Raw genomic sequence first — 15,909 nt, 5'->3', positions numbered from 1 at the left:
TAAAAAAAAAAACAATGTTCAGGATACAAATTACGTAGAAAAATGAATGAGATGATCACGTTCTCCCCCCAAAAGAGAAGAAAAAAACCTTTGCTCTTGGATGAATGTTTTCTCCTTTCCCCATTCAAAAAGAAAATGTAAGTATCGCGTTACTATTTTTCCAGTTATCAGGCCATTTCACCGGGTTGTGGTTAGCGCTGTTTGCATAAATTTACAGTAACTGGACCGAATGTTTTCTTCCTGGAAAACAGTTTCCTTCTTCTTCCAACCCAGAAGTTAATTTAGTTTGAAATTGTTTAAAATGGAGAAAAGTAAAGAATCAGTTTTCAGTCATGCCAAGATCTTTCTTGCCCAAGAATCCTGAAATTCCACCTTCTGTCAAACGAAATGTATAATATATCCATGAGAGAAGCAGGAAATCCTCTGTGTCTGTCCTTTCTCTCTGTAATTGTACTTGGGAGATTGGAAAGGACCTTTATAGAGAAGCTGAAGCTTTATTAGGATACAAAAGATTAAGCTGTTGCACAAACTTAAAAATTTCTCCCAAGAAAAAATATTATATATATATATATATATATATATATATCACATAAATATAATATACAATGTAAAAATTGTGTCTAAAGTATACAAAACTCCAATAATACAGTTAAATATAATAGATCTAAATAATTGAAGCAAAACATATGTTTTAGTTTAGTTCTCCTTTTTTCTTATCAAGACAAGAAAACCAGGCTGCACTTCTGACATGTCGGTATTAGTAAATACTTGTATTCTCTATAAAATAGGATTATGTAGCAGATCTAATTAAGTCTCTGCATTGCACAGCTCCTCTGTTATAAATCCTGGAAATCTATAGTTAAATTAATCCACAACCAGTCCATTTGGTAATATAGGGGCTCTTCCAGGTTACAGTGTATGTATACATCCATTCAGCACTAGGACTAGTACACCTGCCTTTACACAACACAACAGTTTATCATTAGTATAAAGATTATGGCTTGGATTCATTAAACTCTGAAATAGGTGTAGCTGGGGCAAACCATGGGATTGGCAACCCCCACTGTTAAATTCATGACGAGTGATGGTGTTTACTACGCTACAAATCTTACTCCAGTCCCCAACTGGAGTAAGATTTGCGATGAGGTGCACCCCACTTCGTGCCGCACCCGATTCATTAAGAGGCATGCGCCTTTTTATGGTTTTATAAAAAATGAAAAGAAAGGGTTAATTCTGTGCCATTAGTGGATCAAGGATGAGAGGTAATTGGTATCCAGAAATGTGGTTTATTTGTCAACGCATTTTGAAGTTTCAAAACTTCTTCAGGGCAGACCACATTCGAGTGACAGTGGGAGACCAATGGCACTCACCTGGCATGGTTGTGCGACCACAACGACTAATAGGCTTAGGCTGCTGCAGACCCATTATGGTTTGTCCTGATGAAGTTTTGAAACTTCAAAACATGTTGACAAACCGCGTTTATGGACACCAATTACCTCTCATCCTTGATCCACTGGCGGCGCAGAATTAACCCTTTCTTTCCATTTTTGTTTATTTCGATCTATTGGTATCAGCCTAAGCCTATTAGTGGTTGTGGTCACACAACCATACCAGGTGAGTACCATTGCCATTGGTTTCCCCACTGTCGCTCAGGATAAAACCCTACTAAGCTTATTGTTATTTCAGTTTTATTCACATCAAAACGATTTTAAGAATTAGGAGCCCTGAACTCCACCCCGTACCCTCATCAAAACCGGTATTCGTGATTCAGGGCCTATATATCCGTATGTTTGCATGGGTGTCCTCTACTCTTCAAAACATATTTGCCAATTGACTGATAATTTAGAAATGCCACAGTAACAAAGATGGATAGTTCCATATTTAATAATGTTGTGCATTGTTCTATGTAGATCATTCTATAGAAATGTATTTTTATGTCGACATTTGAAGAGTTACTCTCATCCACATTCCTCCAGAGCACACAACTGGGAAAATGGTGCAATTCTGAAGATTGACAGTTTGGACCAGCGGCATGGTTGCACCACTAGCCTGCATTGTGCACATTCCGATGCAGCTGTGACACTACAGCATCGAGTGAGCACAAGAGAACTGAAGTTGATAGGTTACCAACCACCTCTGCAGACCATCATCTAAGAAATGAGCAGTAAACAATATAATTAAAAATCCTCTCCAGTCTTACCTTAAAGATACATTGCAAAGTGCACGTTTTTACAAGAACTTAGCAATTTTATCAATTTAAAGGGGTCCTAAAAGCATGTCACAAAATGGTACTTGTCACATAATTCAAAACAGCAACCAGTCCCTAGTTATATGTAAGGACGGTCGGCAGTCTTAGGAAACACCGCTCCCGAGCAGTGTGTGTCAACTGTCAAAGGCGCTGTATCGTAATCACACACACATCTCCATGAGCAGATGAGAAGTGTGTGATTGGAAAAGCAGTAATTCTTTTTCTTGGCTGACTTAGTACAGAGGACTGAGGCTGAGGCTCAAGAAAAAAGATCCTTGGGATCAGTCAGCCAAGGAGATTTTTTTTTCTTCTCTGGTCATACAGCCAGACCAGAGAAGCAACTCACTGATATGTGTGCTTATAATATAGCTCCTCTGGCAGTTAAGACACGTCTCAGGAGTAATGTTTCAACAGACCGCAGACCATCCTGACACGTGACTTACATAATTCAAACAGCTGCCCATGCAACGGACATTTTATTACATTCTTGGAGAACCACTTGAAGAAGATGAAACCACCCTTTTAAAATATACCTATTATTTCAGGATAACTTGCAACAGAATGTCTGTCTGCTTCCAGCTCCTCCGCTCTATAGAATCTTATGAGCACCAACTGTCATCTTCTATCTTGGTAATTTGAAATCTGTATTCACTGAAGATATACATTACCTGTGAAGTGAGTTAAAAATCAACCCATGGTGAGAAAAAAAAGTAGATTTCTCCTATAAGATATACTACAAACTTTATTATCACATGTACTATTAATTTATGGGAAAAAAAAACAAATAATCTTCAGTATTGTTAAAGCTGATTATTAGGCAAAACGGCATATGAAATTATCAAAGATAAGTAACAGTGTGCTGCGTATGGCAATGCAGCCTAGGCCTTTCATATTTAATATATTTGATTGAGGACATGATGTATTATTGGTTCAGATATTAAGAAATTAATCAGTTGGGACAGTCTGCTGTGGTTATATATCTCCTATGGTCATGCACAGAATTTGAAATGAATTTTATTTAACCTTTTTCAGCCCTGCCTGTGTATTAATAATATTCCTGGTATAGGTTAGGGTTTTCCAGGATGAGTGAGGGTGAGTCTATGTTGAGCAGGGGCGCCAACCTCCGTGGCAAGGTAGGGAAAGAACAGTGTAATAGAGAAAGTGTCCCTTAGGTATTTAGGATATCTATTATATCTAGATTTTACATAATTCACGTGTGTAGAGGTTGGGGTTTGTTTTTAATTAATTGATACAAATTGAAGTTTAAGGGTAAATTTTGGTGAGACATTTGTATATACCACTACAAGATGAAGTTTTCTGTTCACCAGTTTAAAGGTTTTTTTTTAATCCGAATACCCTATGATTTAATGTTGCCAAATGGGCACAAGGTGAATTCAGGCTTCTGTTACAGCCTAGTAAGACTGAAATTCAGCCAAAGAAGTCGACCAGCCACTTAAAACTTCTTAGAAAATGCTGAGAATGGAATAAAATAATAGAAGACATAGTAGTCCCCTGTTGCTCCTGTTCTGGCACTTCCCAGATCTGTGTGCGTTTTGCTCTTTACTGAAGTGGAATGAATCTAAAATAAGGATAAGGGAACTTTAACCATCTTCCATCTGTAAATTCAATTTGTTCAAAGATAAATAGTAGAAAACAGTTAAATACTGAAATTGTTTATTATGTAACCCTATCCTAGAACTATTATGAAGCCTGGGTAGGTAAGGTGGGATTGTGGGGGGAGGGGGGGCACGGTCACTGTAAAGATTGAGCTGACTACAGCACTGTCCCTCAATATAAGCAGAACACAATTTCAAGTTCAAAAGTCTAGCCTTAAGTTATTGGGGGCAAGTTAATAAGAAACTAAACCAAAAGTGAGCAATATTTGTCAGCAAACAATTAAAACCCACATTTTCATTAGATCCCCTCCATGTAAACCTCTGTCACTTACAGGGCAGGAGGCTTGCTGCTACAACAGGTTGCACATTAGGGCACATGACAATATTTTCAGGCAGAGTGTAAAAAAAAAAAAAAGAAAAAAAAAGGACAACACACAGACTAATGCCGTACAATGCGTCAGTGCAGATGAGCCATTTTTTTCACTGATTGAAATGGCACGTGAAAAAAAAAAAAATCATGCCAAGTTTCTTTTGTAAATCGGATGAGACACTCCAATTCAAGTCTATGAGTGCGCAAAAAAAAAAAAATAATTTTGCAATTCTGTAACAAAGAAAGGAGTATTTTACCCGGAGGCGCTCCCGTTGGATGGCAGAGGTCCCGATAGTGCAAGGGGATTGTTCGTGTGACTACAAGTCACTAAGGGGCCTCAAAGTTACCTGTAGTCAGATGAACAATCCCCTTGCACTATCAGGATCTCTACCATCCAAAGGGAGCGCCTCTTACCATGTCCACGTGGAGTCACCTGTCAGGCTAGGACAAACACGCCACCACTGCCCTCGGACGAAATGCACACTACGGATTGAGAACCCCATCACCTCTAAGTTCTAGATCAGTGTTGAGCCTGTACTGCACAACCTGCTCAGGTGAACACATTTAGATAAGGATTGATAGAAAATGGAATTTAACATACTACGCTCAGGTAGCGCTCATTTTTCTTTTCTTCCACCTCTATCTACCCAGGATTATTAATTCTGTAACACATTAGTCGCAAACACCTCCAGGTGCCACATGTAGTCTACGCCGTGTCTCACAATGCACTGAGGAGGGAGTGATATCCGAGCTAGGAAACTACCGAAACAGACAGTTACCTACCTTCAATATTTGTGGAAATATGATGAAAACAAACAAACAAAATGGACCCAACGCGACTAGAGAAAGGTTAATACTTGTTGCTGGAAAAATGAAATGGAATGTATACGGACAGGAAAAATTAAGAAAAAAAGAAATAATCAGCCCACTTTTCTGGATGAAAGTTTGAATGATTTTTTATACGGATATGTGAACCTGTCCCTAGAATGATCAGCAATGTCGATTGGAAAATATGTTTCCTGGGTAAAAAAGAAATCCCCCTCTTGATGATATTGAACATTTTGACTGCATAATTGTCATAATTAATGTGACTTCCATTAGACAAAAATAAATCAGCAAACATAAAAGCTTTAGTTAAAATACTTTACATATTTAATATTTATATTATGATTATAAATCTCTTTAGTTTAATATGTACAAATTGCAAAATATTAAAAAACAAACAAATACATTGGTAAATGCGATCCAAAACAAAGTCTAGTGTTTAGTTCCAACACCCTGAAGAAGGCCTACATTATAATGTCAGTTTAACAGTCATAAATGGCTAGGTCAGTCTAATGGCACGGGTCAGTGCAAGACATGGTAAGCAAATCTAGTCATAAAAAAAACTTATTCTCCAAGAATTGTTCGCTATCCAATATAGATTGCTAAGAAATGACAGAATGCATCATTACATTGTAGACAGAGGTTAGAATGACCAGCACTATCGTAACCCCGTATTTGCCAACTGAGTCAATGCTTTGGAGAGCTGTAGTAGTAGTTGACTAATGTCTTAGAGCCTAGAGATTAAAGGTGTTGACCGGGACTAAACATACTGATGACCTATCCTTAGCATATCTCATCAATATCCGACACCCATCACCCCCACTGCCGAGTTCACACCTGGAGCCACAGACACCAAAACCACAGCTCCATAAACTGCATAGTGGTCACACTCAGGAACTGCAGCTAAGACCACATCCATGTCAATGGGAGCTGCAATACCAGATTACGCTATTAACTAGATTTGTGTTGCTCTGGCTCTTTGCACTTAGAACTTCCAGCAGCATGGTAGTAGTGGCAGTCCGCCACCGCGCTGATATTAATGAACTTTTCTAAGAACAGGTCTTCAATATCTTAGTCCCAGACAACTCCTTTAAACTTTTAAACAGCAACATGGCCAACAAGGTAAATGTTGTCATAAAGGTGGCCTACAAATTCTTCACTAATATTCTGAGCAGCACGGCGTGTGTTTCTGATAAACTCTCTCTTTGACATTTTGTTCTTCACATGGGGACTGGCCAGATCGATGGAAAGCAAGATCAAAGAATAGCACAGTACATACACCGCATCTAGAACAGAACACAAGAAAAACAAGGGTTAATAATAATAGTGCACATATACAATGGATAACATATGAGATTACTAGGAATGAAAATATATAAAATCCATCTAATACTACACGGTAATTCCTTTAGCCTTTAGGCAATAAAAGGAACATGATTAACTGTACCCCGAGAAGGACCCCCACTGATCTGCAAATAATTAAATCGTCTACCAAAAATGAAAAACGCCATTAAAGTTTAGTTACCTCTTAAAGGGAATCTGTCAGTAGGATCAACCCTCCTATGCAATCTATATGGACATGTTGGTCATGGGGAGCTGAATAAAATGATACCTTGATATCTGTGATCCAATTTCTTATTCCAGAGATATCCACGGTTTTCTCATATGTAAATGAGTTATTCAGGACTATGGGCCGGACACTGATCTGCATGAGAACCTGCCTCCAGAGATTATTATACATGAAATAGGAGTTACCAGTGTGAGACATGTAACTAACACAGAACAGGAGACCTGAACTTTGCCTTCTTAGCTCTCTGAGCTCTGCTGTATTACAACAAAACTTCAACCCTGTTTGCCTGTGAGCTGGAAGCTGAGAGGAGCCTGCAGAGGTGTCAGGTATAATCACACACAGCTCTGCAGAGAGAGGAGCCTGCAGAGGTGTCAGGTATAATCACCCACAGCTCTGCAGAGAGAGGAGCCTGCATATGTGTCAGGTATAATCACACACAGCTCTGCAGAGAGAGGAGCCTGCAGATGTGTCAGGTATAATCACACACAGCTCTGCAGTGAGAGGAGCCTGCAGACGTGTCAGGTATAATCACACACCGCTCTGCAGAGAGAGGAACCTGCAGATGTGTCAGGTATAATCACACACAGCTCTACAGTGAGAGGAGCCTGCAGATGTGTCAGGTATAATCACACACAGCTCTGCAATGAGAAGAACCTGCAGATGTGTCAGGTATAATCACACACAGCTCTGCAGTGAGAGGAACCTGCAGATGTGTCAGGTATAATCACACACAGCTCTGCAGGGAGAGGAGCCTGCAGATGTGTCCGGTATAATCACACACAGCTCTGCAGGGAGAGGAGCCTGCAGGTGTGTCAGGTGTAATCACACACAGCTCTGCAGGGAGAGGAGCCTGCAGAGGTGTCAGGTATAATCACACACAGCTCTGCAGTGAGAGGAGCCTGCAGATGTGTCAGGTATAATCACACACAGTTCTGCAGTGAGAGGAACCTGCAGATGTGTCAGGTATAATCACACACAGCTCTGCATTGAGAGGAGCCTGCAGATGTGTCTAGTATAATCATACACAGCTCTGCAGTGAGAGGAGCCTGCAGATGTGTCAGGTATAATCACACACAGCTCTGCAGTGAGAGGAACCTGCAGATGTCAGGTATAATCACACAGCTCTGCAGTGAGGAACTTGCAGATGTGTCAGGTATAATCACACACAGCTCTGCAGTGAGATCAGGAGAGCAGAGAGCAGCTATTACACTGGTAACCATTACATATCACATTGGAAATGGCCCCTTTTATTTAAAATAATCTATGAAGTCAGATTCTCATACAGATCAGAGTCCAGCCAATAGCCTGAAATAACTCATTTACATATAAGACAAACGTGGATTTCTCTGGAATAAAACAAAGAATCGCAGATATCAAGGTGTCATTTTATTCAGCTTCCCATGACCTACATGTACATATAGACGGCTTAAGGGGGTTGATCCTACTGACAGATTCAGTTTAAGCAGCTGTTGCCCAGTAGTGGACAACCCATTTAACCCCTTTGCGCTTCCTGAAGCAACAAAACATCACAGTCAGCATGCATGTGTATAGAGCTGCACCATACCCAGAAGATGCTAGCTGGATTATATGGGTATATACGCCGGCTGAGGTAAATAGATATTAGTACGCAGGGTGGCTTATATAGTCATCCGGTGGAAGCCCTGGCCCTCCAGGATCAAAGCCATTAAGTTGGCTAAGTTTGAGAGCCCGAGGTGTGAACTGCCCCATGAGTGGGTGACCCTGGTGTACCCTAACTCACTGGGTGAGGGAAACCCACTTGAGTTTTGGCACATTTGCATGGCACTTCACCCTATCATTTTGTGGAGCACACAACCCTTTTTCTGGACCTTTTGGCTAGGATGGGAAATTTTTGAATTCCCGATTGAAGGTTGTGTGCCTCACAAGGACTTTTCAGGTTCTCCCCTGATCATTCTGGGGGGGTGGGGGGGGGGTGGGCAGAACCTGATGATCTCACCTCTTTGATCCCCGGCTCACCTCTTTCGGGAGGGGAGTCGACAATAGATGGCTCCTAGTTTTGCTTGGGTGGGAGCCCAGGCTGATGTTGGTAGCGAGATTGGGCCCCCCCATTCGGCTAAGAGAGGCTACTAGTCCCTGACACTTGATGTGGCCTTCTGGTTCAGAAGGACAGGGAAGGGTTATTGGGGGCCTTTCTCCTATTCAAGAGGGTTACGATTGACCGCATCCTAGTGCACTATTTTGTGGCACCATTTAGTCACTTTTTAAGCGATTTCAGGTATACAGCACAGTTTTTGAGCTCCGGAGTAAAAGAAAAAAAGAAAAAAAAAAAGATACATATATAATAATAAAAATAAATATATTATACACATACCCCAAATATAGATTACACATCTACAGTACAGACCAAAAGTTTGGACACACCTTCTCATTTAAAGATTTTCTGTATTTTCATGACTATGAAAATTGTACATTCACACTGAAGGCATCAAAACTATGAATTAACCCATGTGGAATTATATACTTAACAAAAAAGTGTGAAACAACTGAAAATATGTCTTATATTCTAGGTTCTTCAAAGTAGCCGCCTTTTGCTTTGATGACGGCTTTGCACACTCTTGGCATTCTCTTGATGAGCTTCAAGAGGTAGTCACTGGAAATGGTCTTCCAACAATCTTGAAGGAGTTCCCAGAGATGCTTAGCACTTGTTGGCCCTTTTGCCTTCACTCTGCAGTCCAGCTCACCCCAAACCATCTCGATTGGGTTCAGGTCTGCACCCCATCACTCTCCTTCTTGGTCAAATAGCCCTTACACAGCCTGTAGGTGTGTTTGGGGTCATTGTCCTGTTGAAAAATAAATGATGGTCCAACTAAACGCAAACCGGATGGAATAGCATGCCGCTGCAAAAAGCTGTGGTAGCCATGCTGGTTTAGTATGCCTTTAATTTTGAATAAATCCCCAACAGTGTCACCAGAAAAACACCCCCACACCATCACACCTCCTGCTCCATGCTTCACGGTGGGAACCAGGCATGTAGAGTCCATCCGTTCACCTTTTCTGTGTCGCACAAAGACATGGTGGTTGGAAACAAAGATCTCAAATTTGGACTCATCAGACCAAAGCACAGATTTCCACTGGTCTAATGTCCATTCCTTGTGTTCTTTAGCCCAAACAAGTCTCTTCTGCTTGTTGCCTGTCCTTAGCAGTGGTTTCCTAGCAGCTATTTTACCATGAAGGCCTGCTGCACAAAGTCTCCTCTTAACAGTTGTTGTAGAGATGTGTCTGCTGCTAGAACTCTGTGTGGCATTGACCTGGTCTCTAATCTGAGCTGCTGTTAACCTGCGATTTCTGAGGCTGGTGACTCGGATAAACTTATCCTCAGAAACAGAAGTGACTCTTGGTCTTCCTTTCCTGGGGCGGTCCTCGTGTGGGCCAGTTTCTTTGTAGAGCTTGATGGTTTTTGCAACTGCACTTGGGGACACTTTCAAAGTTTTCCCAATTTTTCGCACTGACTGACCGTAATTTCTTAAAGTAATGATGGCCACTCGTTTTTCTTTACTTAGAATTTGTATTATGGCAAGAAAAAAGCAGCTAACAGTCTATTCAGTAGGACTATCAGCTGTGTATCCACCAGACTTCTGCACAACACAACTGATGGTCCCAACCCCATTTATAAGGCAAGAAATCCCACTTATTAAACCTGACAGGGCACACCTGTGAAGTGAAAACCATTTCCGGTGACTACCTCTTGAAGCTCATCAAGAGAATGCCAAGAGTGTGCAAAACAGTCATCAAAGCAAAAGGTGGCTACTTTGAAGAACCTAGAATATAAGACATATTTTCAGTTGTTTCACAGTTTTTTGTTAAGTATATAATTCCACATGTGTTAATTCATAGTTTTGATGCCTTTAGTGTGAATGTACAATTTTCATAGTTATGAAAATACAGAAAAATCTTTAAATGAGAAGGTGTGTCCAAACTTTTGGTCTGTACTGTATATCTATATCTATCTCTATATATCTATATCTATCTATATATCTATATCTATCTCTCTATCTATACATCTATATCTATCTCTCTATCTATACATCTATATCTATCTCTCTATCTATACATCTATATCTATCTCTCTATCTATACATCTATATCTATCTCTCTATCTATACATCTATATCTATCTCTCTATCTATATATCTATCTCTCTATATATCTATATCTATCTCTCTATATATCTATATCTATCTCTCTATATATCTATCTCTCTCTCTCTCTCTCTCTCTCTCTCTCTCTCTCTCTATATATACACACACACATACATACATACATACATACACACACACACACATACATACATACATACATACATACACAGTACACGCCTAAAGCTTGGACACACCTTCTCATTTAAATTTTTTTCTGTATTTTCATGACTATGAAAATTGTACATTCACACTGAAGGCATCAAAACTATGAATTAACCCATGTGGAATTATATACTTAACAAAAAACTGTGAAACAACTGAAAATATGTCTTATATTCTAGGCTCTTCAAAGTAGCCACCTTTTGCTTTGCCAAGAGTGTGCAAAGCAGTCATCATTCTCTTGAATTGAAAACTAAACTATAATAATATTGTAGTTCTGGTAGAGACCGAACCCGAAGAATTCTTGTACTAAAACTGAAGGCAGTAATTTGTGGAGTATAATCAGTCTGGCAGTACCAGGAACATTATGGCTTATACAATCAGAAAGCTTTGACTTATGATACTCACATCCCCACTATTGGGATAGCAATGCTTACAGGAGATGAATAACTGGTTGCCATGCCTGGCCTGGTGACAGGAGATGATCTGTGGTATGTGCTTACCCATATTATTGGCAATTTTACAGATAATATTTTTTACATTAGACCTCTTCACTACTCCACATGTTTTAGCTTCAAGAATCTATTCCTGAGCTACAGAATAACACAGACATAAAAAACAAAATGTACATACTATAATAATAAAAAACATTATTTCTTATTATATAACTCCGCTATACACTTCTAACTGAAATATATCATAAATCCCAATTTTCTGTCAAAGGAAAATCTTGCCAAACAAGAGACAGAACAGAAACTAAAGTCACTCATCTCACAGAAGAGTGGCCAGGAACTCAACTTCAGCCAAATCTTTATTTAGGCTTGAGTTGACCATCAGAGATTTCCCCGCCAAGTTTAACTATTGACATTATTGATCATATATCACTGATTAGTAAGGGGTTTGACAACTGGGATCCCATTATCTGGAGAATCGACGAGTTTCAGACCTCTATACCATGAAAGAGCAGGCCGTATATTGCGAATAGGACCCTTTCTCACTGAGAGTCTCTGGTCAGACCACCTCAGATAAATGTCTGTTGGGAACTTCACTGATTAAAACCTGACAGGTCCAAAGTGCACTCTTACCAGGGCTGAGACCAAGGTCTCGTGCTAGTGTAGGGTTGCAAGCACAAAATCGGTGTGAAAATTTAGTGATGAGTGTTTCTAGGTATTCCCCTCGTTCTTCGGGTGCATGTATGTGCCGGAAAAACTCTCTCAGTGCATTTGGTAGAAATTGATTGCTGAAGTTGTGCAATGTCACGAGGTCATCTAATACATCTCTCCTAGAAAAAAAAAATATATGACTTAATATACTTTATATGGGCAATATGAAGTATACAACATCAACAGAGAGCGTCAGGGAGCAATGTCGAAGAAGTGTGCTAGTCTCTACCGTTCCACAGCCGGAAGAAGTAAAGCATGAGCTGCAGAAACACGGCATTCAGGCAGGATGTCATATTCATCTAGATCAGTGTTTCTCAACTCCAGTCCTCAGGACCCCCCAACAGATCAGGTTTTCAGGATCTCATTAGTATTGAACATGTGAGAGAACCTGTGGCATTTGTTGATGCCTTGATAATAATTCCATCACCTGTGCAATATTAAGGGAATCCTGAAAACCAGATGTGTTGGGGACTGTGAGGACTGGAGTTGAGGAACACTGATCTATATAAAGTATTGTAAATACAAATCTGCCCCCAAATGGAATGACCCCCATAACGAGGATTATGAATTCAAGGTCTATGATATATTGAATAAAACAAGGCAAAATATAAGGAAAGTATCTTTTAAGGCTTTAGATTTGCTTTTAGGGTTTATAATAGATTATGCATGACTTCTCATTTGGATAAGACGTCAATAGATCAATATTAGATTGGTGGGGGTCTGATATGGGCACTCATCTGATCAGCTGTTTCTAAAAGCCATGAAGCACATCCGAGAACCGCAGCCTCTTCAATGGTTATGGCAGCTGCATGCCCCTTCCTTCTTGCCTGTGCTCTATTTTATAGTGGACTTTCAAGATATAGCAGAGTCGTCCTATCCACTAGGCAGCTGATCGGAGAGGGTGCTAACAGTCAGACCTCCACCAATGTAATATTAATGGCTGAGCCATCAATTTTAAAGGACTAGACAGCACCTTTAATATGGGAGCACACAAAAATGTGAAAAATCCCAAAAAATATATGAACACAGATAAAACTCTGAACATTACTGATTTATCATTTAACAGTATAAGTGGCAGTATAAGTATTGGGATCCCTTTACCTTTCATCAAGATATATCCTTAACTTCTTCCAGTTGAGAGTTCTGGTATAAAAGATGAACTTTGCAATTTCCTTTGGTGAGTCATCAAGTATACCCCTGGATAAAAAATATTCAATTCCCTAGAAGAGAACAAAGGAAACCATCATAATCAAATAAAAATCACACACAAAAAGATTAGAAAATGTAATAATGGTGGCAACCAAAAATAGCTGCTTAGGCTCTGTCACACATACCAGCCAAGGGGGTTGCAGATCCCACTGCTGTCCGTCACCAGTTTGTCAGGGGAACACAACTCTGCTGCCTCCAATCGTCAGGACAATTACGCCATTGGCTGCTTCCACTAACAGGCTGGTTATTGGGGAACCCCCAGTCAGCGTATGGTATATTGGTATATACACCTCCGATTCTAAAGCATGGCATATGTACACACACCTCTATCTATATATCGCTCTCTTTATGTATATATAAATACTATTTCCAAAAATCTAATGGAGGGAATAGGACGGATCATGAGGTAAAATGGAGGGAAGGGGGTGAATCATGAGGTAAAATTACCTGAAGGGACAATTACCTGACAGAAAAATACGGTCTGCTATAGAGGATATAGATAAAAAAAAAAAAACTAAGTGCACCATTTTTTTCCGTCAAGAAATTGTCTTTACAGGTAATTTTACTTCATGATTTGCTCCCTTCCCCCCATTTTACCTCATGATTCGCCCACCCCCTCCCCCATTTTACCTTAGGATTCACTCCTTCCCCCATTTTACCTCATTGTTCGCCCCAGTCTCTCATTTTACCTCAAATTTTTGAACCTCATTATCTGTTTTTAATTCATCAAAGAACAAGAGTGTAATTTTATTGAGCATTTCTGGCTCCTTTTTCTCCTGCTTTCTAATTGTATAAAAGGAGTGGCCACGCTAATACAGGTTTTCAAAGCATGTAAATCTGGTACTATTTAGAGAGGTTAAATGTGTGTAGCTTTACTGGAGCTGCTGATACTTTGTGGTTCTGCTCCCACCACAAGGAGGAACCCGTGTATAGGGCCATATGTCCTAATTGGTCTTAGCAAAGACATATTACCCATTGTCACGGGACTGCAATATCTCCAACAGGTCTGCAAGATTTTCATTAAATATATATGTCATGTATAGAAAGAGGTATGAGCTCTTGGCACAGGGGCATAATATTACCACTTTACAGAGCGACCTCATATAGAATATGTACTTTACTTCTGGGTACTAGATCATATTGGTATAGGATGACCTGGAGATAGTTTTATGGCTCTTCTGGGTCCTTTCTAAGAGGAATGGAGGATGTAAGTTATGAGGAGAGATTAAAAGAATTACATTTATTTAGTCTTGAAAAGAGTTATCTAAAACGAGGACATTATTAACTAGTAAATGGCCCAAACAAAAAGTATGGTCAAAAACCACATAAACTCAAAAAGAGGGCACTGCCTCCATATGGAAGAAAAAAGTTCAAGCTCCAGAGGAAACAAGGCTACTTTACCATGAGACTATGTGGGATAGTTTCTATCAAAAGATATAAAAATAAATAAAAACCTTAGGATCAGGAGGGAAACATTTGCTCTTTATGGCAGATAGGTTCATGGAATATGGTTATAAATATAAACTAATCCCATTTGCCGTTCCCATCCCTCAGTTGAATTTGATGACGTGACTTTTTTCAACCGTAGTAACTATGTACCGTAAGTCACTGCTACATTTAGGCTAAGAGAATATACAATGTCTACACGGCAAGTTAGTTCTTATTTATTATTAAGGAAATAAGTCTGCAGCGACGCGATTCCTGCCTTACCTCATGTGGGTTAGCATTAAAAGTTAAACTTCCTTCATCCAGGAGCATGTAGAGATTTCGATACGAAAATCCTGGCGGGTGTCTTTTATTGTAAATGGAACAATGTCCCCAGGTAGACTTGCATAACCTGAGAAATTAGAAAACATGTCATTCGTTTTTTACAAAACCAACAGCAATAAGACATACATGTATACACACATGAATAGCTCTCTCATATTATAAATATATCATATATCTATTATAATATTATATATATATATATATATATATATATATATATATATATATATATATATATATATATATATACATATACACACATACATACACACACACACACACACACACACAGTATAATTATTATTATTATTGGGGGACAGGGGCCTACACAATCAAATTTAAAAACATGCTGACAGGTTCCTTTTAAAGGAATCTGAAATGAGCATTTTGTAGGGGCATAGACACTGATTCCAGCTATGTAGCCTATGGATTTGAGTGACTTTACAAGGGACAAATAGTAATAACTAGACAACTGGGTAAAAGCCTCTTCAAAGTGGATGGCTAAAGAAATCTTGGAGATTTGTTGGGCACCTAAAGTTAAACCTAGAGTTTAATATATTCAATAATGTGAATAAATTACACCAATTTCCAATATACAAAGGTCAGGATAGTTGCGGCCAGTCCTTAGACACAATTTCATGAAAGTCTTCCTGGAAGGCTCATAGATTACATTAATAAGTAAAGGCTTGTGAATCCAATTTCACAATAAGTGGAAATGATCCAGAATTGCAGGCAATTATTCAAAACTCCCAATAGATCAAAGCTGTCCCAAATCCTGAAATACGGTACTGAGATATAGCA

General features: G+C 39.4%; 1 protein-coding gene across 4 annotated transcripts in view; it reads right to left on the bottom strand.

Moving 5' to 3' along the window:
- Positions 1–5,394: 5,394 nt before the first annotated feature.
- Positions 5,395–15,909, bottom strand: part of FBXO8 (F-box protein 8) — a 49,269-nt gene continuing 38,754 nt past the window's right edge. For 2 of the 4 annotated variants that reach the window (XM_073643901.1, XM_073643910.1), the window contains exons 5-8: positions 15,049–15,175; positions 13,231–13,349; positions 12,052–12,248; positions 5,396–6,345 (exon numbers count right to left, since the gene is read on the bottom strand). In XM_073643901.1, coding sequence (XP_073500002.1) covers positions 6,158–6,345; positions 12,052–12,248; positions 13,231–13,349; positions 15,049–15,175 — 631 coding nt within the window. In that variant the 3' untranslated portion in view covers positions 5,396–6,157. Of the gene's footprint in view, positions 6,346–12,051; positions 12,249–13,230; positions 13,350–15,048; positions 15,176–15,909 lie in introns of all 4 variants that reach the window. The other 2 variants (XM_073643886.1, XM_073643893.1) reach the window with 2 other exon arrangements.

This window comes from Phyllobates terribilis, unplaced genomic scaffold, assembly GCF_046119375.1.
Source record: "Phyllobates terribilis strain yellow unplaced genomic scaffold, ASM4611937v1 Scaffold_1__5_contigs__length_1240528914, whole genome shotgun sequence".
NCBI lineage: Eukaryota > Metazoa > Chordata > Amphibia > Anura > Dendrobatidae > Phyllobates > Phyllobates terribilis.
Note: the sequence above shows the minus strand (reverse complement) of the source record. Positions and strands in the feature narration are given on the sequence as shown.